At 35.0% G+C, this 25,423-nt stretch overlaps 1 protein-coding gene and 1 long non-coding RNA gene across 2 annotated transcripts in view; one reads left to right on the top strand and one right to left on the bottom strand.

Moving 5' to 3' along the window:
* The window catches only part of slc2a1b (solute carrier family 2 member 1b), a 27,058-nt gene extending 4,424 nt beyond the window's left edge, over positions 1-22,634 (top strand). The window contains exons 2-10 of the mRNA XM_002662528.7: positions 7,794-7,889; positions 14,038-14,198; positions 14,606-14,846; positions 14,927-15,089; positions 18,028-18,215; positions 18,293-18,397; positions 19,995-20,096; positions 20,242-20,445; positions 21,312-22,634. Of these exons, the coding sequence (XP_002662574.1) occupies positions 7,794-7,889; positions 14,038-14,198; positions 14,606-14,846; positions 14,927-15,089; positions 18,028-18,215; positions 18,293-18,397; positions 19,995-20,096; positions 20,242-20,445; positions 21,312-21,506 (1,455 nt within the window). The 3' untranslated portion in view covers positions 21,507-22,634. The remainder of the gene's footprint in view (positions 1-7,793; positions 7,890-14,037; positions 14,199-14,605; positions 14,847-14,926; positions 15,090-18,027; positions 18,216-18,292; positions 18,398-19,994; positions 20,097-20,241; positions 20,446-21,311) is intronic.
* Positions 22,180-25,423, bottom strand: LOC141386353 (uncharacterized). Its single transcript, XR_012408203.1, has 2 exons — positions 23,897-25,423; positions 22,180-23,599 (listed from the first exon to the last, which is right to left on the bottom strand). It is a non-coding gene; the product is annotated as an uncharacterized lncRNA (long non-coding RNA).

Raw genomic sequence — 25,423 nt, 5'->3', positions numbered from 1 at the left:
AAAAATGGCAAGGTACCATAATATGAGTAGCAATCTACTGTACAGTGAATTCTGGTAAGCAAATAGATGGCTTCTTCTATGCTTCTGTTTCCAGCATTTCTGAATTAGCTGAACCACATGCACAGGCTACAAAGCATCAAACCGATCAGATAAAGGCATCTGAATCAGACAGACATGCTTAATTTTTTATGTAGGCAGGGTTTTTCCAGATTTTTGTTCAAAACATTAGTTCAAACTGTTGAAATATTACAGTAATTGGGGGCAGGTGTGCAGTTGACCTTTATTATTTCAAGCGAAACTAACATGCTTTTAGTAGAAATCTCCATTTGCAGAGAGACATTCGGGGCTTTTGATAGAGGATTAAACCTAAAGCAAACTGTCGGAGACCTTAATTCTATTTTGCTTTGTCAAGTCAGGTTGCTTTTCTTTTCCTTTTCACCCTGCATGACTGCAGCCTGCATATGTACTCCCTTGTTACTGTCATTTCAGCCTAATGGGCGCTAATTACAGGATTTTTAAGCGCAATCGGATTATGGAACGAAGTGCCACTGAGGTAATTTATTTCCTTGAAAATTCCAGGGCCGAATCAGTGCTGAGCTGTAACTGCTAATCCTAGATATTTGAAAGGGTGGGCAGAGTTTTTAGCTTGAGGTTTACTGTAAGTTACATAATATTGCTTTACATAGGGTAGTATTTACTGTATTTATCACCGCAGTTTTACAAAATGCTGCAAAAGGGGGTGTGGTAATTTGTGTAGTGGAGGGAGGAGAGGAGAAACCGTCAATCAAAGAGCGTTTATGAATTAAGAACTTTTTTTTAGCTATAACACATTAGCTACCAAATTAAAAGACTATTCACCATTTAATTCAGCATATACCATTACGATGAACAAATATTCTGTATGGTTTTGTAAGCTCACTGTACATTTCTCAAGTGCACACATACCCTGTGGCCATTATATTTTAATACACAAACAAATGCCCAATTGTTTGCATTATACACTGCACAGCGGATACAATAGCCGGGTTTTCACTGTCGCACCTAAATCGAGTAAACCAGGGCCAGGCGTGTTTCCACAGTCACTTCCGGGGCCTGACCGGGCAAAAGCGAGACTTCTTCTTCGCTTGAGTGTGGAGTGAAAGCAGAGGTGGAGTTTGCTCGAGTCTGATTAAGATGGTGTGCTGCCATTCCACTAGTTTTCTGATCGCATGAGTACATGCGCCAAAAAACATTTAAATAAAGTAAAGAATAAACATAACTACTGGTCCGTTTAACATATTGCATAATATCCCTGTAGGCTAGGTTTTTTTTTGCTTAAGACCGCCCTTATGTTTCCCTGTTAAATTTAAATTTAAGGGTGTTGCATAAAATAATAAAATTTGTTTTAATTTAATAAGTGAAATTTATTTGCTGCGTTCTTCTTGATGTTTCAATAACGCATATTAATCTTTACACCACATTAAAGACACAGCAGCCAGTAAATTTCAGTTGTTGAGTATTTGTCACATTTAAAAGGTGTGTTTGTGCACAAAACATGCGCGTTTAGATGTGTGCAAGAGACCGGCCGAAAGAACATTCGCTTCACAATGCGATGGTGTGCTTTATCTGCCTGATTCCGATATGACTTTGTGTGACGTTTGATCCGGCCGGCGTTCTGGGGTGGGGTTTGCATGCTGCGCTGCGACCAGTTGGCCCGACAGTGGAAATGCAACATGATTTCGGCATCACTGCTCTAGCTCCTGGGCTATTGGCCCTGCCCGGCCTGATAAAATCCCTGGCTCATACTGGTTCATACTGGCCTGACAGTGGAATGCAGCTAATGTATATGTGAACAGGCTGTTGAATATTTTGCAGACTGTATATAAACTTTTCACTGTAAAAAAAATGCTGGATCCACACAATTCCTTCAGGTTTTCCTAATACAAATCGATTAATTTAACTTAATATTTTTTTCTAATTTAAGTGAACATAAAACAATTAAGTTGTTTCCTCAAAAAGCTTAAGAACTCATTTTAAATAAGTAATTTGAACAAGCATCAAGTCATTTCTTTAAATGTCAGTAAATAGGTTGTTTGCCCAAGCTCATTACATGGTCATAATACAGAAATGAATCTCATTTGTGTCAAAAACTCTTGATAATTTTTGACATGATGTAGGTTTTAAACTCAAGAAAGGTATTTTGTGAAACTTTAAATCGTTGTTTGGTTGTTCTCTAGTGATGAACGGCATTGTTCATAGTGTAAAAGAACAGAACAGTGTGTGTAAGTTGTGAGTGGCTCCCAGACAGTTTAGAGAACTATAAGCTGGCAGAGAGATGCTGCTGGAGAAAAGGAGACGTGCCAGTCTGAGCATCACCTTCAAAGAGAGAGAGAGAGAGGCAGAAAGAGAGAAATCTTTGTTGCAGAGTAAGCGCTTTTTCTTGAGTGTGAATCAGACAGCTTCTCCTCCTCACAATGCCAGCTTGAATTAATAGTTCATCAGTTTCAAAAGGTATTCAGACACTTAATCCAGTTAAAAGTCTAAATGTCTTTATACCAGATAACAGTGTCATGATTTCCCAAATTAATTCTGCAATTCCCAGAACTAATTTAGCTTTTTAAAACATTTTGTGTAAAGACTTTTTACTGGAATGATATATACAGTATATATATATATATATATATGTGTGTGTGTGTGTGTGTGTGTGTGTGTATATATATATATATATATATATATATATATATATATATATACTGTATATATATATATACTGTATATATATATATATATATATATATATATATATATATATATATATATATATATATATATATATATATATATATATATATATATATAATCTTCTTTTTTATTTATTTATTTTTGAAAGGTCAGTCCATAAAGTTCACACAGGTCATCAAGTTAATCGGGTTTGCAAACTAAATTATCTTAAAATAAAATATCCTAATACATTTTCTTTTATTTTAAAGTGTATATTTGACCATTTAATCATCATAAATGGCACTTGTTTTGATATTCAGTTATAGGTTTTAAATAGTTTTTCTTTTTTTTTTTGGTGGCACAACTGTTCTAATTCTTCTCAATACACAATTATTCGTTGGCGCCAGTGGTGTAGTGGTTAGTGCGTTGACACATGTACTCCGGTGCTCGCTGCGAAGTTCGATTCCGCCCTGCTGGCCTATGCCGATTCTTCCCCTCTCTCTCTGCTCCCCATGCATTCCTGTCAACTCTCTCTATCCAATAAAGGTGAAAAAAATAAAAAATACACAGATATTCTACATATCAAAACTTCAAACCAGGGCCTGGAATAATTAACCATTAAATAAACAAAGAAATAAATGACTGAATTGTTTGAAAAGTCAGCAAATGCCACCACATAAAATGATTAACCAAGTTCAAAAATTGAGATTAAACTGATCGATAAGTTGATGCTACTGGAATTATGATACCCTAGTTTCCTCCACATTTGTAGAACAAAACATTTTAACATTTAGAAATTGATGTTGTTGTTATTTGAAAATGCTGTGCTGTGCCCTGTAATTACTGTTTTCTAAGAACAGGTTTGTTTTCACCGTCATTTTCACTGCATGTTTCATAGCATTTACGTCATTGTGTCTGTGTGCTTTATAGATTTGGTTGTCACTGAGAAAGTGCTGTCGTATTTTTTGTTGTTTGTTTACCTAAGGATGCAGATCCTCTAACTATTGTTAGTTTAATGGTTAGAGCACTTGGTTTATGATGTATATACTTCCACATTGACACATGGACCATAAATGAGATGATCAGGAAATACACATTTTTTATAAGCAAACTAAAATAAAATAAAAATGTCCACAGCAATAATAAGCCGTAGTCCAGAATCGGAAGCTTCCAATGTCTTAAGCAACTAGAAGATCAGCTCAAATTTGTTACGTAACTCTGAGAGGCCCAAAATCAAAACACAAAAAGCCTGTAAGCCTCGCCATGAATAGTGAGGTTTATTTGCATGCTGGTTTGGTTACTCCAACAGAGCTGGTGTCTAGTTGCCAGTGCTACTAGTGCAGTTGTGTTTGCATTTTTATACAGGAAGTCTCCAAATTATTTTCCCTCTACAATGTTCATTTTTAAAAAGCCATTTCTATGTAGTACTTATTAAAACAGCTAATGTAAACCAGTACACTGACATACAATAAAGTAATCACTCAGCCAAAATATGTGTCCAAATCAACTGTGAGTGTGTGATATCAGTACAAGGGGCGTGACTGTTTATTTCAACAGAGGCGCAAATTCAGGATGACGAAGCTAAAAATATTTAGTGCCGCTAAAACCATTAATGTAACTATTGGCAAAACCCAAGCACACACACTGTATGTTTCGTGTGGAGGGCTAGGTCAAGTCTACATCTGTTTGATCAGGTTTATGGAGTTACTACAGGTATGCATTGTGTAACTTGGCATGTCTGCATTGTAATATAGGGTAAAGGCAGGAATCTGAAGTGGAATTTTTCATAGCCAAACCTACGCCCTCCCCTCGAGTCAGACGTAAGATAAATCTTCCATATTTAAAGGGTTCATCTTTCTTAAAGGGACACAGCCATTCTCCATGTGTCTCAGCTGTGCTTGCTAGTAGCACTAATGTTTCAGCAGCAGGAAGGATGTAGTTAACTTTTTGGGGAAACTGAACCGGCTGAGCCAAGGCTACTGTATATTGCCTTTTCGCTTGTGTGGCCGCTATTGCCATGGTCCCTTGTGTGAGTTTGACTGCAAATTTTTTCAGGGTTTAAAAAATGACTTAATGAATATTTAAATGCCGGCTTGCTGGAGCTTGTGTGTTTGTGTTTATTTGGCCTCGTGTTTCAGGGCTGGTTAAACTGCATAGTTTGTGAACTCCATGAACTGTAGTTTCCATACACCAACATGAAGGTGTGACCACTTCCCGCCCCTTTAAGCCCTTGCCTCTTGGTCAAAAGCGTGTACACACGTGAGCAGGCAAATGAGTGTACACATCCAAAACTGGTATCTTTCACATCGTGGACAGTCTGTTTATAACAGAGGAATGCAAGCTCTGAAAAATGTTCACAATGGAGATCTGTTTACAGTCTCTTACAGCATGCTAAATGCTAGCTGAAAAAAGAACAGCTTGACATTTAAAGTTACTTCTTAAGAGTGGGATGAGTGGATCGACAACCCAGAGATGGTTTTCTGAGTTAAACTGCTATATAATTAAACTCTAATTAGGAAAATCTGTTTGTATACTGATTTTGCCGAAATAAATAAAAAAGATGTAGAAACCGACTGCTGTTTTATACAAGTTTGAGTAAAGTTTACTTAAAGAGTGCTTGAGTCTCTGTGTGGTTTATGTACTAATTATGCAATGGCACTAAGTTCGTCATCAGACGTTCATGTTTGTAAAGCTGTCAAAGACTTGACTTACTTGTAAAGTGGCTCTTTAAACCGTGACCCAAACAGCAAGGGTTCAGTTTAATGCTGCCTCAGTGTTGAGGAGGGGTAATAATGTACATGTAAATGTCCATACTGTCGGTGTGAAATACACTAATCTAGTATTATGATGGAGAAGAGTGTTTACAAATCGTTCTTTATAGGGCTACAAACTACAAATAATTCTTTACAAATCATTCAGAAGACTTTCTTCATACAGTAGTCATTCTCAAGGGACAATAAAACTTATTATGATTTGATTTGATTTGAAGGTCACAGTAGTCCGCAATAGCATCCTTGTTCTGTTGTCATTTTACCCAAACTTGGGTAGATTGTATTAAATATAAATACATTTAAATAGTAAATTATTTGACGCCTCTCATGAACGTCATAAGCTATGTTTTTATCCAAAAATGCCAATTAAATTTATGCACAAAACTGGAATATCGCTTAAAAGACGTGCAAATAAAGAAGCATTTTCATTCAACAAGTCAAAGAGAACAAAATTGTCTCTTCCTGATTAACTGGCACAAAATATCAACAGTAAAAACGGAATTTGCTGTGGTGGGAGAAGCTGTGTGAATCTTTTCCTTAATACATGACTTGCATTCCAGAAGATGATGCCGACACGCAATGAACACATAGTGGTGTTTAAAGAAGTTTAAAACAAATAGGTGGGTGGAAACATAGCTATTGAGATATTACAAAGAAAAAGCTATTAAATTTATTAGTTTTTTTTAATCAAATTTATTAATATAAAATCAGTTGGCACCAATAGCCTAGTGGTTACACATGGTACTATGATGTTCACGGTGTCCTGAGTTGGATTTCCAGCTCGAGGTCCTTTGCTAATTTTTCTTCTCTGGCCTCTCCCCACACTTTCCTTTCTTTAATCTCCAGTGTGCTATAAAATTAAGGGTAAAAATGGCTAAAAAATAATTATAATAAAAAGAAAAATCATTGGTTCCTAAAGACTTTACATTGTGACATTTTTTTATATAGGGAATCCTTCATGATAATAATATTATAATTAGTAGGTAACATTGTAATAAGGAATTGTATTCTTATTAATATGCTTATTATTATAAAAATGATGTTTTACTCTTTTTTTTTTTGGTTATGTAAAATTCTCATTATTCTTATTGAATGATTTAGTTAATATTGAGGTTGTATATTATTATATAAGATGATTCCTTTACTATATAATGCTGCAATCCAGTAATATTAACCCAATGTACTAATCAAACAAGCTTTCAGTTCCTCTTATGTGTTGCAGACAGATTTCATCATTTCTTTATTTTGTCCTGTCACTATTACACCAGACAGTCCAAATGTACTTCAGCTTATGTTTTTATTTAATTTTTTTTCTCTTTGTTTGGAATGAGGAAGGTGATTCATATTTTAAGCACTTCCCTGAGGGCTATTGAAATATATCTCAAACCATCAGAAAAATGACAGGAACTCATCTTTTCGCGTGAATACTTTCTATTGTATTGAAAGAGAAGGAAATGCTTGTCATATTGCGCAAACAATAATCTTTAATATCCCTCCAGGAAAGGGGGTGATGCGGAAATTTGCGAACAATAGCACAGCCTTTAACACAACATGAGATTTTATTTATTTTTAATTATATTTATGTGTATTTTAAAGTATGTGTTATGCTTTGTTTGACCCTTTACTGTTAGCACTTTCTATAGGTTGTAAAGTGCATTATAAATAAAATTAAATAGAAAATTGAACAACAGAATTAATTTGGTAATACTGAACACTGTTATTTATATTATTAATTATTATATATTATTATTATAATACATATCTATAATTTTGTCTTTTTTTACCTTTCAAAATATTTTTTTCATGAACTCCAGAAGTTTGTTGTCATCATAGCCTAGGCGTTATTACATGTTTGTTAAAAAAAGTGGAGTTGTCTTTCATTTAAGAGGAAGGACAGAATTAAAACCAGCTCTGCAACCACCATAGCAATCATTAGATTGCCAAATAGTAGGTCACCACACCTCTTTTTTCTAAAATTTATAAAAAAAGTTTATTAAATGTTTGGATTTGTACTTCTTTTTCTACCTATCAACCTATCAAAAAATATCCTTCTCAAACTTGGTTTACAGAAGTTTGTTGAGTTGTGCTGCTGTCGTTTATTTTCGAGGAAGGACAGAATTAAAACCAGCTCTGCAACTCCCGTGACAATCATCAGAATCTCAAACAATAGGTCACCACACCTCTGAGAATAGTTATGTTTAATACAGTCATGTCAGGCCAGTCACTGCTAGAGTAATAGCGCTGTATTAGACGATAATAGTTTCAAAAGTGTCATTGTGTGGCCAAAAAATGGCTCAATCTGTTTTATTTTTCCCTCAACAGCAATTGACCTTGCCGTTGATGCTTGCTGTGGGGACGGCTGTAATCGGCTCCCTTCAGTTTGGCTACAACACCGGTGTCATCAACGCTCCACAAAAGGTGAGTTTAAAGTACATACTCGCACACGCACAAAGTCCGAGTGACAAATTTTTACAGTTCACCCCGACTGACATCCCAGGTGTGTCCTTGGACTTTAACATTATCGGAACGTTGGCCTCTCACTCATTCATTATATACTGCTGCAGCTGTCTCCAAATCCCTGTCTGTCAGTAAACACACACACACATACACACACACAGACACACACTCCAATGTAACACAATTCCAGAAGGACCGAAGACTTACAGCTCCACAGGGAGATTTAGTCTCGTCTCTCATCAACATATTATTAACTCAATTTGCATGTTAAATAATAAGTTACTATAAATAAAGCATATTATCTGTTCTGGAACATGGTGTAAAGTCATCACACACATAGCACTGCTTGTTCAGACCTGCATGTTGAACTAGGGGCCAGGCTTTGCCTATGTGAATTGAACATTTCTAGCTTTTAGTATATGGCTTGTATGTTCTTTTTCTCTCTTGGGAAACGAGCGCAGGATTTGACTTACCAATACTGACCTTAAGGAGAAACATTTGCAACTGCTAGATCTATAGCCCTCCTGAATTATTAGCCCCCGTATCTATTTTTATCTGTTTAATGGATAGATTTTTTCATCAAATTTCTAAACATAATAGTTTTAATAATTCATTTTTAATAACTGATTTCTTTTATCTTTGCCATGATGACAGTAAATAATATTTGACTAGATATTTTTCATGAATGCACTAGTCTGCAGCTTATAGTGACATTTAAAGGCTTAATTAGTTTAACTTGGCAAATCATTGTATAATGATGATTTGTTCTGTAGACAATCGAAAACAAATATTGTTTTTGGGAGCTAATAATATTGACCTTAAAATGTTAGTAAAACTGCTAATTAAAACTCCTTTTATTCTAGCCGAAAAAAAACTAATAAGAAAAATATTATAGGAAATATTGTGAAAATTTCCTTGCTGTAATCATTTAGGAAATATATAAAATAATAATAATTCACAGTAGGGCCAACATTTTTGACTTCAACTGTATATATATATCCAGCATTACAGATGTGGCATTTAGAATAATTACAGCAAAAATGTTTCAGTAAAATTAATAAACCTTTTACAATATTAAAATTGGAAATGTTTATTTTTCTTAACATTCTCGAAGCAAGAATTTAATTTATTGTAATGTATGTATTTAAGCCCTACCTATCCCCCTTAATATGCAAAGAGGCATGCAATATGAATGTAACTGTATAACTGTTAGATGCTGATATCCCCATGATGAGCATTAAAATGTCTGTGTTGAAAAGATTGAATATTTTTATGAAGAGCATTTTGAGGGAAAACCAAGGCCATAACCAGACCATAACAGTACTTGTGTTGACTTTTATGGAAGTTAAATTAGTCTGACATTAAGGAAAAACATCTAAAAAGAAAGATAGTCTAAAAGATAGGCCAACAAATAGATAGACAGACACATTGATAGACAGATGGGTAGGTAGGTAGACAGACACATTGATTTATGTTAGTTAGTTAGTTAGTTAGTTAGTTAGTTAGTTAGTTAGTTAGTTAGTTAGTTAGTTAGTTAGTTAGTTAGTTAGTTAGTTAGTTAGTTAGTTCGTTCGTTCGTTCGTTCGTTTGTTTAATTTCTTTCCCTATATCGCGTGTGGAGTCACAAGACCCCGTTCTGTTTATACTTCTGTGTCAAGGGCAAGCTTATGGTCTAGTGCAGCCTTCATGCGGTCTATACCCCTCACCGTTGCTGATGCCTACACTTACAAAACCTCAAAAAAAAGGCATGCAGTTAAGGCTAATTTATACTTCTGCATCCACTTTGAAACCACATTTGGTCTCTAGTCAAGCCTTACTTTGCACTACACTGACAATGATTGAAAGCTGCGCCAGATATGCTTTGAGTTGACTTATTTTACATTACATTGAAATTCTTATTTACATTAAATTTGTTTACAGAAGATGCAAAAAATGCACTGTTATATTATAATGTTATAAAATAAAATATTATTTACAGGATATACAAGAGTTTTTTTTTTTTTTTTTTTTTTTAGAAAAGATACTGCTTACTTTCTACTTTTACTATGAAAAACATTAATTTTGCTTCCAAAAGTAAGTGAGAACTTTTACTGTACAAAACTTGTTCGTGAACTGTGAGAGCAAAAAAGTAAATAATCATTCATTAATCAAATTGTATCAAAATGTTCAGTTAATCGAGATTTTGATTTTAGGCCAAATCGCCCAGTCCTATAGATAGATAGATAATAAATAATAAATAAAAAGCTTTTTGACTTGATTGACTTTTGACTTGACTTGAAAAGATTCTGAATATTTTAAGATGGCCACCAAAATCCAAAATATAAGTTTTTATGCCCACAAAGTCTGCATTAGACAGTTGGCAGGACTGACATCCTGCCCTACTAATGATTCTCTCTTCGTATAACCATATATATATATATATGGCTATTACAAATCCATAATACACTGTGATTTAGCCTGGCTCATTATTTTGTTAGATCACATTGCTTTCTCACTACAATCGGTCTTATCCGTTTGAATCAAGCTGAGACCACCTCATTCAGGTGATTTGATTTGGCTTGGATCAGAGTGCGATTGCAGGATTCACATAAGCTAGACGAACCACGCTAATGGGACAAAGAACACCAAGTTTCGAAACAGACATCTAGGTGTGAAAGCACTTTTATTGTGCTCAAAAGCTAATGTCAAGACCATATCAACTTTTTTTATTTGTTATACATGATAACATGTCAGTCTTAGAAAGACCACAAAATTAATAGTCAATTTTATGTGATGCCTAAATAGTTTTTTGCATTACATTTTAAAAATGGATTTTATTTTTTGTTTCAGGTAAAACTATTGTACCAATTGCCATTTCTCTGCCTACACTCCAAAAATGCCTTATCTGCTTGTTTAAACTACTAGTGACAACCTAATTATGTTGAATCCACCTAAATTTGTAAAAACTAGTAAGTTAACTTTGTTTATTTGTGTGGAATTGTGTGAACCCAGCATTTCTTACAGTGTATTGACTTATAACTGAATTTGATTATAAGCGCATACAAAGAGCTTTACCTACTGAAATGCCTTTATTCTCAGCATATACTGGCCTCTGGCAATGAACGCCGTGTTTGCTTTTACTGTTTGTGTTTCTGACAGTTGTAACAATAGTTTTCGCATGTGAGATAAGGCTGTGAGGCCACGGTAGGAGTACCATGTGGGGGGTGTGAGTCTGACGCAGACCCTCTCTATTAATAATCACTTCGATAAGATTACTGCACACTCAAGGGCTCCTTACTGAAACTGCACTCACAAATCACCAAAACTATACTCCGTTATCTAGCCTGAAAGTCCTCCATCAATGGACGGTATTATTTGCGAGCAGGTGGATCTTTGCTGCGCTCCACAATTCAGGAGGTTTACACAGATAAACAACCATTACACATTAGTCAGCTTTTTAAAATGAACACAAATGCCTTTATTTATTCACATTCACGTCATTCCACTTTTATTATTTGACTCTTTTATAACGCATTAACAGGCAGCTGTGGGCACCATATTTATTGAATGGTTTATTTTCACATTTTTGTCTTTCAGCTGTTTAAGACTCAGTTTAGCTCTTTAGGTGCAAACTAAAAATAACATTTGGCCTAAATTGTATGCTCATGAAAAACCGGTTTACTTTCATAGTGAATTCAATAGCTGTCTAGTATCATTTCCTTGCACAGTGATTCTATTAAAACACCCACAGCTCTGTAGAACAGGTTTGTTTAATGAGGAGTGGAGATGTGAAGCACATGACTGATATTTAGTCGACGCTGGCGCACCGAAGAGTTTGCACATGCCTAAAGTGTCAGATAGTCCAAGCTGAGAGAAGACAGACAGGAAGTAGTCATAAAAATATGGCTCTGACCTTAGTACGTCAAGAGATCATACAAAAGACGCTCGGCTGTTATTGGCTTTCAGTGAAATTCCTCTGATAGTCACCAGCGCTTTATAAGGGTTAGCTGGAGACGGTCTATGTTTATCAACAAACCCGGAGACCAGCTGAAACCTGACTCCCTCTGCGGGCCTCAGTTTACATCACAAAACCAAATCACTTAATACTGAGCAAGGCAGCGAGACACCTGCTGGACACAACTGCTCACTGCTGTATAAATCTAAATCTTACAGTAAAAATACCCTCAAGAATTGAGTTGATTTAGCTCATTTTCAATGAGTAGTTTGAACAAGCAGCAGTAATATTTTTTGAGTAAAGTTTTCTGATAAACAACAGGTAATTTGCTCTGGAATTGTTACGGATGGGGTGTGAGAAAAAGGCAGATATGATAGATTTGGATGGGTTTAAAATCACAATTTCTCTTAATGTCCCCCCTGTAAAACAAGAAAAATAGGGAGAACATGGAGTCTAAAATAAACGCTATTCAAGTACTGGAATTTTTTTTTATGAAAAGCCCACTTTGAAGTAATAATTGGTTCTGTGGAATAATATTGTTTTGAGTTTTGAGGAAAATATTAATTTCTGTTTTATTTTTGAAACTACGGATACAATTTTCTTTAGAGCATTTATTTACAGATAATGATAGTCAGAATTTCAATTTCCTAATAAAATAACAATATTTAACAAATAAGAATTCCGGTGACTCGTTACTAGGCATTGGCTAGATTCTGACAAATTCTTTTTTCCCCTTTGAACACAATATATTTCATTTTGAGAAACATTTATGATAGTTTGGAACAGTAAACATGTCAGGCTAAATGATTCAAATGAATTGTTTGGTATGAAACAATAATGAAAAATTATTCAAATGAGTTATTGACTTCTGCTGTCTTCAATTAGTTTCAAAAACACAGATTTCTTCACAATTTCAAACGGCTTCTTTGGTGATTTTTTTTGCTGGAGATACTGTTGTCCTAAAAAACGGGAAAAATTTAAATAAAAATCTTACACATACCTTAGGAACGGATTAGCAGAACATTTTGGCAGTTTTAAAACCTTGAATCTTCCAAACCGTGGTATACCTTGAAAACGGTTATTTTTCCATGCCTACTCGTGACACCCACTATCCTCTGAGGTCATGATAAGCATACAAACATTTCACACAATGGTGCACCGACACCAATAGAACCATATAAACACAGATGTATCAACAACATAAAGGATTGCAACAGTCTAACAACCACATATATATATATATATATATATATATATATATATATATATATATATATATATATATATATATATATATATATATATATAATTTTTAAGTCATTATTCATTTGTTTAATTTGATTTTAACTAGCTTTTTATTTGTATGTTGTTTATTTGTATACTGTAGCTTTTTATTTTTTTTGTTGTTTATTTATATGTTGTTTTTATGTAACAATTATATACTATTTTTATCTTATGTAGGTTATGGATTTTTAAAAAAAAATTCTAGTAGTTTAATAACATATATAAAATTTTCGCAACCTTCCAGGGGGTCCTGACCCCAACTTTGGGAACCACTGGTTTAAATGATAACATATGAAATTTTGAAAACACACTATAAGTGGTTTAAAGAAATCAATATAAATAAACATTTTACTTAAAAAAATACCTACTAATGGCAAGCCTTTAATACCAACCAACAATAACTTTAAGTTAAGTTTAAGTTAATAAGTGGGCCCTTAAGAACTGTATTTAAACTTGGTATAAAACATTGATTCATTTATTTTCCTTCGGCTTAGTCCCTGTATTTATCAGTGGTCGCCACATCCCCGACTATTCCGGCATATGTTTTACACAGCGGATGACCATCTAGCAGCAACCCAGTACTGGGAAACACCCATGCACACTATAGCGCATGTCTATGGACTTGTGGGGGAAACCGGAGCACTCAGAGGAAACCCTCGCCAACACGGCAAGAACATGCAAACTCCACACGGAAATGCCACGAACCCAGCTGGGACTCGAACCAGCAACCTTCTTGCTGTGAGGGGACAGGGCTAATCATTAAGCCACTGTGTCACCCATTAAGCTACATCATCAGAATAATAATAAAATATATAGAGTGCTTTAGACTTTTTGTACTTAAAATCTCTGAAAGCTGATGTAATACTGTATGTCATTGTATTTGTGTTTCAGATCATCGAGGCCTTCTACAATGAGACGTGGACAGCTCGACACGGGGATATGATCTCTAAAACCACAATGACTACCCTGTGGTCTCTGTCTGTGGCCATCTTCTCTGTAGGTGGCATTGTTGGATCCTTCTCCGTCGGGCTGTTTGTCAACCGATTTGGAAGGTGAAATACATCAATCAGACAACTGATAATGCTTGGAGTATTAAAGGGACAGTTCACTCAATACTGAAAATTGTCATTATTTATCCACACTTTACTTTTTACAAACCTATTTGACTATTTATTTTGTTAAACAGTAAAGAAGATATTTAAAAAAAAAACATTAAATTCCTTAGTATTTGTTTTTTCTACAATGGAGGTCAATGGTTAAAAGTTTCCAACTTTCTTCTAAATGTCTTTATGTATATAAATGAAACTCATTAAGGTTGGAAACCACTTGAGGGCAATTAAATAGTAAATAAATTTTCATTTTTGGGTGAACTGTGCCTTTTAATTATGGCACAGTATTTTACATTATGGCATGATTTGAACTTTTGATTATTAAAATCTGTTTGTTTCTCTGATTTCAGGAGAAACTCGATGCTCATGGCTAATGTTCTAGCTTTCATTGCTGCAGCATTGATGGGCTTCTCTAAGATGGCAGCGTCCTGGGAGATGCTCATTATTGGACGGTTTGTGGTGGGCCTTTATTCTGGTCTGTCCACTGGGTTTGTGCCTATGTATGTGGGTGAAGTAGCCCCTACAGCCCTCAGAGGAGCCCTGGGCACACTTCATCAACTTGGCATCGTTGTTGGCATCCTCATGGCACAGGTACATCCCATCATTTCAGCAGTTTCAGTCACCAATTGACTGTTTTTCCATGTTTAAATTCAACTTTTTTGGTATTGCAGGTCTTCGGTATGGAAGCTATCATGGGAAATGCAACAATGTGGCCATTTCTCCTGGGCTTTACCTTTATCCCAGCCCTGGTACAGTGCTGTTTACTGCCTATATGCCCTGAGAGCCCTCGATTTCTGCTCATTAATCGCAACGAGGAAAGCAAAGCCAAATCTGGTGAGTATGGACTCTTAGCCAGCTCTACACATCCAGATTATTATAAATTAATATTTGTACGTTTTGTTTTAGTTAGTTTCATTAAAGGTTTTGTTTTAGTTTAGTTTTTATGTTGTGAACACATATTTATTTTTTATATATTTAGCTTTAGTTTCAGTTTTAGTAATTCTAGTTAAGCAGATTTAACAGAACACTCTAGTACAAACCTAATAGTTTAAATAATAATAACAAACCTAAAGTAAAATAATAGTTTGAACAGACACTGATTGAACCCAAAACAACACACAAATGCAACTTAAAAATGTAAAGTAAAACTTATGAAGAATTCAGGCAAACCACTTCATATTAAAGATAATTTTTATACTTAAACATGATTTATGTTTTTAGCTAATGAAGAAAATGTGTTTGTCTGTAAAAGCGCTATCTACAGGTGATTTACTTATTAATTCAGATGAGTTTTTCAGTGACAGTTGTTAATTTCAATGAACAAAAATGTTTATTGACCAATAGTTTTAGTCTTAGTTTTATTTTACAAAAATAACCTTGCTACACACGCTTTTAAATGTCCAGGGCAATATATATTATATTACATTACATATATATAATTATATATTATAAATATATATGTTTCCCAGTGAAGGGCATCCGCTGCGTAAAAGATATGCTGGATAAGCTGGCGGTGCATTCCTCTGTGGTTACCCCAGATTTATAAAGGATCTAAGCCAAAAAGAAAATGAATATATATACTGTAGATAGATAGATAGATAGATAGATAGATAGATAGATAGATAGATAGATAGATAGATAGATAGATGGATGGATGGATGGATGGATGGATGGATGGATGGATGGATGGATGGATGGATGGATGGATGGATGGAATGATGGATGGATACAAGGTACTGGAAATATTCCTCAGAAATTTTGGTCCATATTGACATGATAGCATTACGCAGTTGCTGCAGATTTGTCGGCACATCCATGATGCAAATCTTTCATTCCACCACATCCCAAAGGTGCACTATTGGATTAAGATCTGGTGACTGTGGAGGCCATTTGAGAACAGTGAACTAATTTTCATGTTTAAGAAACCAGTCTGAGATGATTTGCGCTTTATGACATTTTGCGTTATTCTGCTGGAAGTACCCATAAGAAGATGTACACTGTGGTCATAAAAGGGATGGACATGGTTAGCAATGAGGCTGTAGCGTTGACACAATGCTCAATTGGTACTAATAGGCCCAAAGTGTTCCAAGAAAATATCCCCCACACCATTACACCACCACCAGCCTGAACCATTGATAAAAGGCAGGATGGATCTATGCTTTCATGTTGTTGATGCCAAATTCTGACCCTACCATTTAAATGTCACAGCAGAAATCGAGACTCATCAGACCAGGCTACATTTTTTCCAATCTTCCATTGTTCAGTTTTGGTGAGCCTGTGCGAATTGTAGCCTCAGTTTCTCGGTCTTCTTTTTTGGACCATTCCCCATAAACCCTCGAAATGGTTGTGCATGAAAATTCCAGTAAATCAGCAGTTTCTGAAATAATCAGACCCGTCTGGAACCTGCAACCATGTGTTCAATCACTTAAATCAGGGGTCTCAAACTCAATTTACCTGGGGGCCGCAGGAGGCAAAGTCTGGGTGAGGCTGGGCCGCATAAGGGATTTCACAAAAAAAAGTCCTCAAATGTCATTATTAACAGTTTTAATTATTTCTTCTGAACATGAAGTGTCCTGAACATTAATAGAACATTGAGTGAAGATTATGAACAGTTCTTCTGAACATGGCATCTTTTGCCTACTCCTTGCTGCCAGAGACTTGACAGCGCTTCTTCTCACAAATCTGAACCACATTTGGCTTTAGAGCGGAAGCAGTTGAGACCCTCAGTATGGCTTGAAGATGATCATCATTAAGTCTAGACCTGTACTTTGACTTATTGAAGTTCAAGGTGGAGAATAACTTCTCACACAAATATGTGCTCCCAAAAAGGCCAAGTCCTAGGGAAAAAAGTGGGGGAACTCACTCAAAACTTCCATTCCCTCACCTAAAAAAAAGGCGTATATATGTATAAATAAAACACCCCCACCCCACTCCAGTCACATCAGTCTGTACCAGTCTGTATCTACCTATAATATATAAGATGCAGGCTGTAGCTAAGTGGCAGGCAGGGGCGGGAACAGCTTACCTTGGTTCTTCCCGCCCGTCACAGCGTCTAACAAAGGGGCGGGGTGCGTGGTGACGTCACCGGCATCCCCGCTCCTTTGTTTACACGGCGGGCGGGGAATGCCAGTGACCGCTGTGTACGGATAGAATCAGCGGAGTGGGAAGCGCTCGCTCTCCCCGCTCCGCTGATTCTGTCAGTGTACAGCGGTCGGCGCGGGCCACAAAATATTGCACTGAGGGCCGTAAATGGCCCGCGGGCCGCGAGTTTGAGACCCCTGACTTAAATCATCTTTTCTCCTCATCTTTCCTCCTCATTCTGATGATCGGTTTGAACTGCAGCAGATCGTCTTGACCATGACTACATGCCTAAATGCATTAAGTTGTTGCCATGTGATTGGCTGATTAGAAATTTGCATTAACAATCAGTTGGACTGGTGTACCTAATAAAGTGGCTGGTGGGTGTATATTTAAATTTTTATTGCAAAGAGATACATTTCACAATAGCTGTTAGACACTTTTACAGCAAATTCTCAAAATTAAATTCCCTAATCAGGGAAAAAACAAGCAACACATCACTTTAAATGATTTTACAATATTTTAAAAACTATTCACAAAAGTAACCGGGCCATTTAAAAAAAGTCCCTAGTGTTTAGCCCTGTGTAAGTTTAAAATTTTAATCATAATGGTCTTAAAAATTGTCTTTAAAAGTCTTTAGCTTGATTTGAAGAAACCCTGATGCCATAAACTTAATATTTTTATGTGTGTTTAGTGCTTAAAAAACTGCGCGGGACGACAGACGTGAGCGCAGACATGCAAGAGATGAAAGAGGAGAGCAGACAGATGATGAGAGAGAAGAAAGTGACCATTCCTGAACTCTTCCGCTCTCCGCTTTACCGGCAGCCCATTGTCATAGCCATCATGCTTCAGCTGTCCCAGCAGCTCTCTGGAATCAATGCTGTGAGTACCTGCTCATGCACTTCACACTGCATTTTAAAAGAACACTTGAATTTAACCTAGTTTATGTCGTTGTGTAGATATTCTACTACTCTACAAAGATCTTTGAGAAGGCAGGTGTGCAGCAGCCAGTTTACGCCACTATCGGAGCTGGAGTCGTCAACACCGCTTTCACTGTAGTATCAGTGAGTATGAGTACACAGACACACTAACAGCACCGTAACAACACCACTGCTAAAATTTTAATCATTATTTTTTCAATTATTTAATAAGTTGATGATATAAAAAGTGATATATTAGTATTGTCAAGTATTGATTATTTTATATATTCAATGCTCAGCATAAATGAGCATAAAAAACACTTTTGAAAATGAATATTTGTATCCATTTCTCAGTGAATATAGCCAATTATTTTTGGTGTATTTAAACAAAACAGCTTTATTAAATAGTTCTATTCATTAAAATAAGTGTCTGGTCATCTAAAGTCTTCAGGAACAGAAATATAATACATTTAAATGCAAAAGTTATTGCAAAAATATTACAAACTAAATTTAATTTTATGTTTCTCTTGATTTCTCCTGTTTATTAATATTTTGTTTTGGCTTTGGTACTGCCTAATGTAATGTACAGTATATGCACAAATATATTATTGTAAAGCATCCTGTAGATTATATAATTTAAAAGAGAGATCTATGAGGGTTGTACTCATTTATGCATAGCACTGTATATGCAGTGTGCGGGATGTTTAACCCGCTGAAATATTTAGTTTCACAACCTTTAGCCAAAAAAAAAAACCTCATGAAGTAAAATATACACCACTTATAAGATAAAACCACACATACATATGCATGTTAAAGTATGTTTTTCAAGTCATAAGATATATTGTATTGTATATAAATGGAGTGTAAATATCACACTGCAAACAAATGCTTTTCTTACTTTTTTCTTACTTACTTTTCTTACTTTAAAAGTCTATGTTCAGACATTTCATAAATAATAAGTTAAATAGTCAGTTATAATCAAACTAAATTTAATCTTGTCTTTTTTTTTTTTTTTTAATAAGATTATTTTGCTTAACCTATTGGCAGATAAGGGAAAACCTACTAAATTTTGACATTTTATTTATTTTTTAAAATATTTTATTTATACGTTTTTTTAAAAGTACAAAACAGAATAAAAACATTTATACAATCTATAATAGAAATGATAAGAAAAAAATACAGAAAAAAATAATTAATTAATTAACAAAAAAAACAAACAAAAATAATAATAATAATTTAAAAAGCAAAAAAAAGAGCACCAGTTCATCCAAACACACATAGTAAAGAGTAAATAATATACACCATTAAGTTTTACTTGATCAAACCCAAAACATTGAAAATGGAGTGGAAAAGTAAGAGTAAAATTGTTCATGAATCATAAGTGCCCTACTATCAACTCTTTAAATAAAATAAGCAAGGAAGAAGCCCCAGGTTTTTTCAACCTGTTTAGAAGCATCTGCCCTAGCAAAATGAATTCTTTCAAGATTAAAAGCAGCAACCATTTCAATCAGCAATTTATGAAAAGTAGGTGGTAAAGTGGACTACCAATCCATCAAGATGAAAAGAATCAAAATGATTTTTTTGCAGTGCAGTAAAAAATAAAAATATGCATAATGTAGTCAAATGCTATATTTATGATAACAATAGAAATGTTATGCAAAATATTAAGTTAATATTATTACTGTGTAACATAATATGAATATGTGTATTTTATTTAATTTTTTTTGCTATTGTTCTATAGTTGTTTGTAGTAGAGCGTGCGGGCCGCAGATCTTTGCACCTCTTGGGACTGCTGGGAATGGCTGGATCTGCTATTCTGATGACCATCGCTATTGCCTTACTGGTATGCAAACACTATTTACTTGCTTGAATGACACAGTGTCAGCATTTACAGGTATTAATCCATCAAGCGGTCAGCCTTGCGGTCCAAAGGTTTTCAGTATATGTGATCTGACGGCTTTATTGTATTTATCTCTATTGCCCAACAGGAAAAATATGACTGGATGTCCTACATGAGCATTGTAGCTATCTTTGCTTTCGTGGCCTTCTTTGAAATCGGACCCGGCCCCATCCCATGGTTCATTGTGGCTGAGCTGTTCAGTCAAGGCCCAAGACCCTCAGCATTTGCTGTTGCTGGATTTTCCAACTGGACAGCCAACTTCATCGTGGGCATGTGCTTCCAGTATGTTGAGGTAAGAGGCTGCTGGGAAATTAGGGTGTTAACTGTTTGAGTTTTGCTACATAATACTGGCTATGAATGCAGATTGCAGTTGAGTCTTTAAATGTCACTTTAAGCTCAATACTAGTATCTTGAAAAATATCTAGTCACATATTATGTACTGTCATCATGACTATAACAAAGAGAGTCTGACAACGGAGGCGAGGATCCATGTGCAGTTTAATAAATCAAGAGTTGTCAGGCAGGCAATGGTTAAACAGGTACAAACAGGAGCATAAAAGGTAATCAAAGGATCGTGGTTAAAAACAGGCGAATGGTCAGTACAGGCAGCTAAAAAACAAGAACGATAAACCAAAGGGTCAAAACACGATAAGACTAGACGAGGGAAACGCTTTGTATTGTTAGCAGAAAAGCAAAACTTAGCCAAGTGTAAGTGTGAGTCAGATACATATGTAGTCTGGTTAATCATGGGGAATCAGGAACTGATGTGTGTGAGGTGCATGATAGTCTTTGTAGTCTAGTTTAGTAATAAAAGTGTAGTTCTCTAGCATTCAGCAAGGATTAAATCGCTGGTAATCTTGACAAAGATAAAATAAATAAAGTTAATAGAAATTAGTAAATAAAACTATTATATTTAGACATTTGTTGAAAAAAATTATCTCCTCTAAACAGAAATTGAGAAAAAAATATGAAAGAATTCAAATTTAACATAAGGGCTATTAGATCTGACTTCAACTGTATAGAAACTATTGAATTTACAGGAAATCTGTTATATTGTGTTATTTATCATTATCAGGATGGGAGATGACTTATAAAAAACTTTTACTGATGTGATTTGCCCAGTTTAACATATTTCCTCTTTGTCCATGTGTTGAACAGGAGGTCTGTGGGGCGTACGTGTTTGTCATCTTCACCGTGTTCTTACTCTGCTTCTTCATCTTCACCTACTTCAAAGTCCCCGAGACCAAGGGCCGGACGTTCGACGAGATCTCCGCCGGTTTCCGTCAGGCATCAGGGGCAGAGAAACACACGCCTGAAGAGCTCAACAGTCTGGGGGCGGACTCTCAGCTATAAACACGCCCCCTCTGGCCCCGCCCACTCCTGCATACAACTACTGAGCTGAAGGGGCCTGTCAATCAAACATTTCTGCACTCGCCTCTTAGTCGTCCCGCAATCCTCCACACACACACGCCGAACCAGCAGAGCGTGAGACTGGGGTTTGAAAAGGCAGCGAGTAAGAGTAATTATCATATTCCTTTTATCAGAAAGATGATCGTTTTATGACATGTTTGAGGTGTCGTATATTTGCATTGCTGAGTCGCTTTGGCTAGATTCATTAGGTTTTATGCTTTTTTTTAAATATACCTTAACTGTTACTTCTGCTGCGCGAAGAGAGAGTACACATCATCAGAGGTCACATGGTCGTTTATGACCAATCCGCCACACTGTTGACGTCAGGAATCCACTGTGACTGACAATTCAATACTGTATTCCAGGTGACTGTATATATTAGACAGAAAAGTCTTGAAAAGTGGCTTTAATGAAAGAAGAGTCTAGCGTCATGATTAGCAATCGAGGCTATTTTAGGTGCACGTCAATTTAAATAACAGGATTCAATTAAATTTATAAATACTGTATATATATATATATATATGAAAATATTTCTCTGGATTTAAAGTTTATAGTTGTGTTTGTGTAAAAATGTTAGTCCGCATTTATTTAATTGTATTTATTTATTTTTTCCTATTTATTTATTTTTCTATGTTTCGGTAACACAAAAATAATGTGTTTGTTAATGTTATTCATTTGAGAAGAGTTAATATATCGATATTTAGAGAAAGATCTCCATGTATAGAGTTAAAGGTCCCATTAAATTAAAGTGTTTTTAGGTATTAGTATCAGTAGTGATAGTTTTTAAGATATCTATAGTGTGCCCCAAAACAGTGACTAAATTCGCTTTTAGAAGATATGAAACGGAAATAAACATGTAAAGCTTGGAGTTTATCACTTCCGCCTAAACGAATCGACAGTTTTATTCATGTCACTTCATACTACAGTTCCTCATCATAACCAATCAAACGCTCTTTAGTATCTGACATGCCCCGCCCCCATTAAGACTCTTCTCACTTGTTTTTTATTTGACGCACTTGAGCTCAACCACTCTCACTGGCAGAGCTGTGATAAAACAAAACACTATTGGCTGTTTTCAAAAAGTGGAGCTACTCTATGTCCCACCCTCTCTTTGTGTTTCGGTTAAGATTATGCCAAACATCGGATAAAAATGCACATTTTAAAGCACTTAACGGGACCTTTAAGATACAATATTTAGAGGAATAATCCCTACTTTCAGTCAAAAGAAATAAAAGCATTTATTATACAGACCAGTTGTCTGTAAAACAAACAAACAAAAAGCTCTAAAATTCATGCACTTATAGAATAAAACAAATATTTAATAAACATTTTACTCAAACACATACCTAATAAATCCAGAGAAACTATAAAAATATCTAACTGTACTAAACCTGAATCATTTAAGCCCTCGTAAATATGATTCATGTACATTTAAAAGCAATTAGCTTTTTTTTAGGGAGTAAACCTGTTGCCATAAATGTGACACGCTGACTTTACTTAAAGTTAGTAAAGTTATTGTAACTTAGAACTGTTAAGTTAACTGAACTTAGTTTTTATAATTAAGCAGTTCATTAACTTGAGGTAATAGGTTTACTCCTAACTTGGAACTGTTAAGTTGACTTAATTTTTTATAATTATGTGCATAGAAGTTCATCTACTTAATTTAAAGCCAATGGGTTTACTCACTTTTGAAGTAGTCAACTAATCACTTTATACAATTTTTGCCATTTTTATGTTTACTTAAAAAGTTAGTAAACTCATTATAATCTTTAGGCAATAACTTTACTCACTTTTTTAAAGTCAATTAATCGCTTTTTACATTGAATCTAATTGTTATCTTAAGTTAGTAAACTCATTGTAACCTAGAACAGTTAAGTTGACTTAATTTTTATAATTGTGTGCATAATCTACTTAATTTTAAGGCAACAGTTTTACCTCAAACAGTTGAAGTAAAGCCAACTAATTGTTTTTACAATGTATCCCATTTTTATGTTGACTTAAAAAAGTTAGTTAACTCATTATTACTTACTGTTGAGCTGTTAAGTAAGGCAACAGGTTTACTCACTTTTTTAAAGTAAAGTTCACTGAACGCTTTCTACAATGTTCTTTTCATGTTGACTCAAAGAAAATTAGTAAACTCATTGAAACTTGACTTAATTATTGTAATTATCCACAGTTTTTTTACGCAAGTCAACGGTTCTAAGTTACAACGACAATATATATATATATATATATATATATATATATATATATATATATATATATATATATATATAAATAACATGCATTGTAAAAAGTGATTAGTTGACTTTACTTAAAATAAGTGAGTAAACCTGTTGCCTTAAGTAAATGAACTATGTGCGTAATTATAAAAATTAAGTTCAATCAACCTAACAGTTTTAAGTTTCAATGAGCACATCGCTTTTACAATGTACCTCATTTTTACTTGGAAACTCTTCTGCATCGCAAGCCTTTTTACAGGGTATTTTATCCCTGCATCCCTATCAGCATGTCCTCTCTTGTTGCCTTTAAGATTCATCACATCTGCGTATTTATATTTTGTAACAAAGTCATGCAGATATAATCCCTTCCTGGACATTTCTCAAGCCGTTTCATTATGTTATACAGCACCAAAACTCATTTTCCCGTATCACTTTTGAATGCACGATGACATGCACTCTTTACTGAAAGTATTAGCAACGTTAATCATGAAGTGCAGCGTGTGTATTTTTATATCCAATAATTCATGATGTCCCTTTTCAGACAGACTCGCTCGGGTAAAGTTTAAATAGCGTTTTGCACAGTCGACTTGAAGAGTTGGGAAACACGGAGAGCGACCAAAATGCACTGTGACCGGTGTCATAATAAGAGTCACTCTGAACCTCAGACCATTGATGATGCTGTCGAGCACAAACCACGTGTCTTTTTGAACATGTTTCGAAGCAGTACGCCTGGCTCCAATGTGCCTTGTCATTTTTTAAGCCTTCTACTTTTGCTCTTATCTTTGGTTTTTCCTTTTTAAACCTACTCATCCATAAGTATTCGTGATTTATTTTTAATTTTACGCACAGCAAATTCACCAAATGAGGTCTTTCACCTTGAATGTGAGCGTGCATATGTTGATGTAATCTGCTGGAACACTGCGCAATGCGTCGGCTTCACATTTGGCCTTTTATTATGTAAATCTGAGTTTTACTTTTAAGTTTTAACCTACTTGGTTGATGTCGGCTTATATTAAATCACCTCTTTATAGATGTTTTTTCACGTCGAGTGTGTGTGTGTGTGCGTGCATGTGATATTTGTCCAGTTTGCCAGAGATACAGCAGGTCAGATCAAGTTTGAACACCAGCATTTTGAATACATATTCACTCTCACTGCATTCCATACGGGAGCATTTTGTGTGTGTGTGTGTGTGTGATGTTTTGTATACTGTACATCAGAAAGAGACAAGTGTGTGTTAGATCATATGCATGTGAACGAGTGTGAAGTCACTGGGTGTGTTGTGTTCAAAGAATATTCAGAAGAGTTATATAAACTTTTTTTAGTCTATGGAAAGTTTGGTGATTTCCGGCTGTAAGTGTAAATAATGAATGTAAAATAGTGTCGCTCGAGAGGCGTTGTAGTTTTATAGCGTGATGATTTCCTGTTTTCATCTGTCATTTTCCTCTTTTTATAATGTAGATTATATTTCTTTTCTTTTTGTTTGTTTGTTTTTTTTTGCTCTGATGCACTATCATGGTAGTCAATACTGTAAGTATACTGTTTTGTTTTTTAAGGCATACTGTATTTATTAGTTCACTTAATTTATTTAGTTTTATTTTATTTTTTTGGCTTTCTGTTATGGAAATAAAACTGTTTTA

This window comes from Danio rerio, chromosome 6 (genome assembly GCF_049306965.1).
Source record: "Danio rerio strain Tuebingen ecotype United States chromosome 6, GRCz12tu, whole genome shotgun sequence".
Lineage (NCBI taxonomy): Eukaryota > Metazoa > Chordata > Actinopteri > Cypriniformes > Danionidae > Danio > Danio rerio.
The sequence above is the reverse complement of the archived record's forward strand: the minus strand, read 5'-3'. Positions and strand labels throughout refer to the sequence as shown.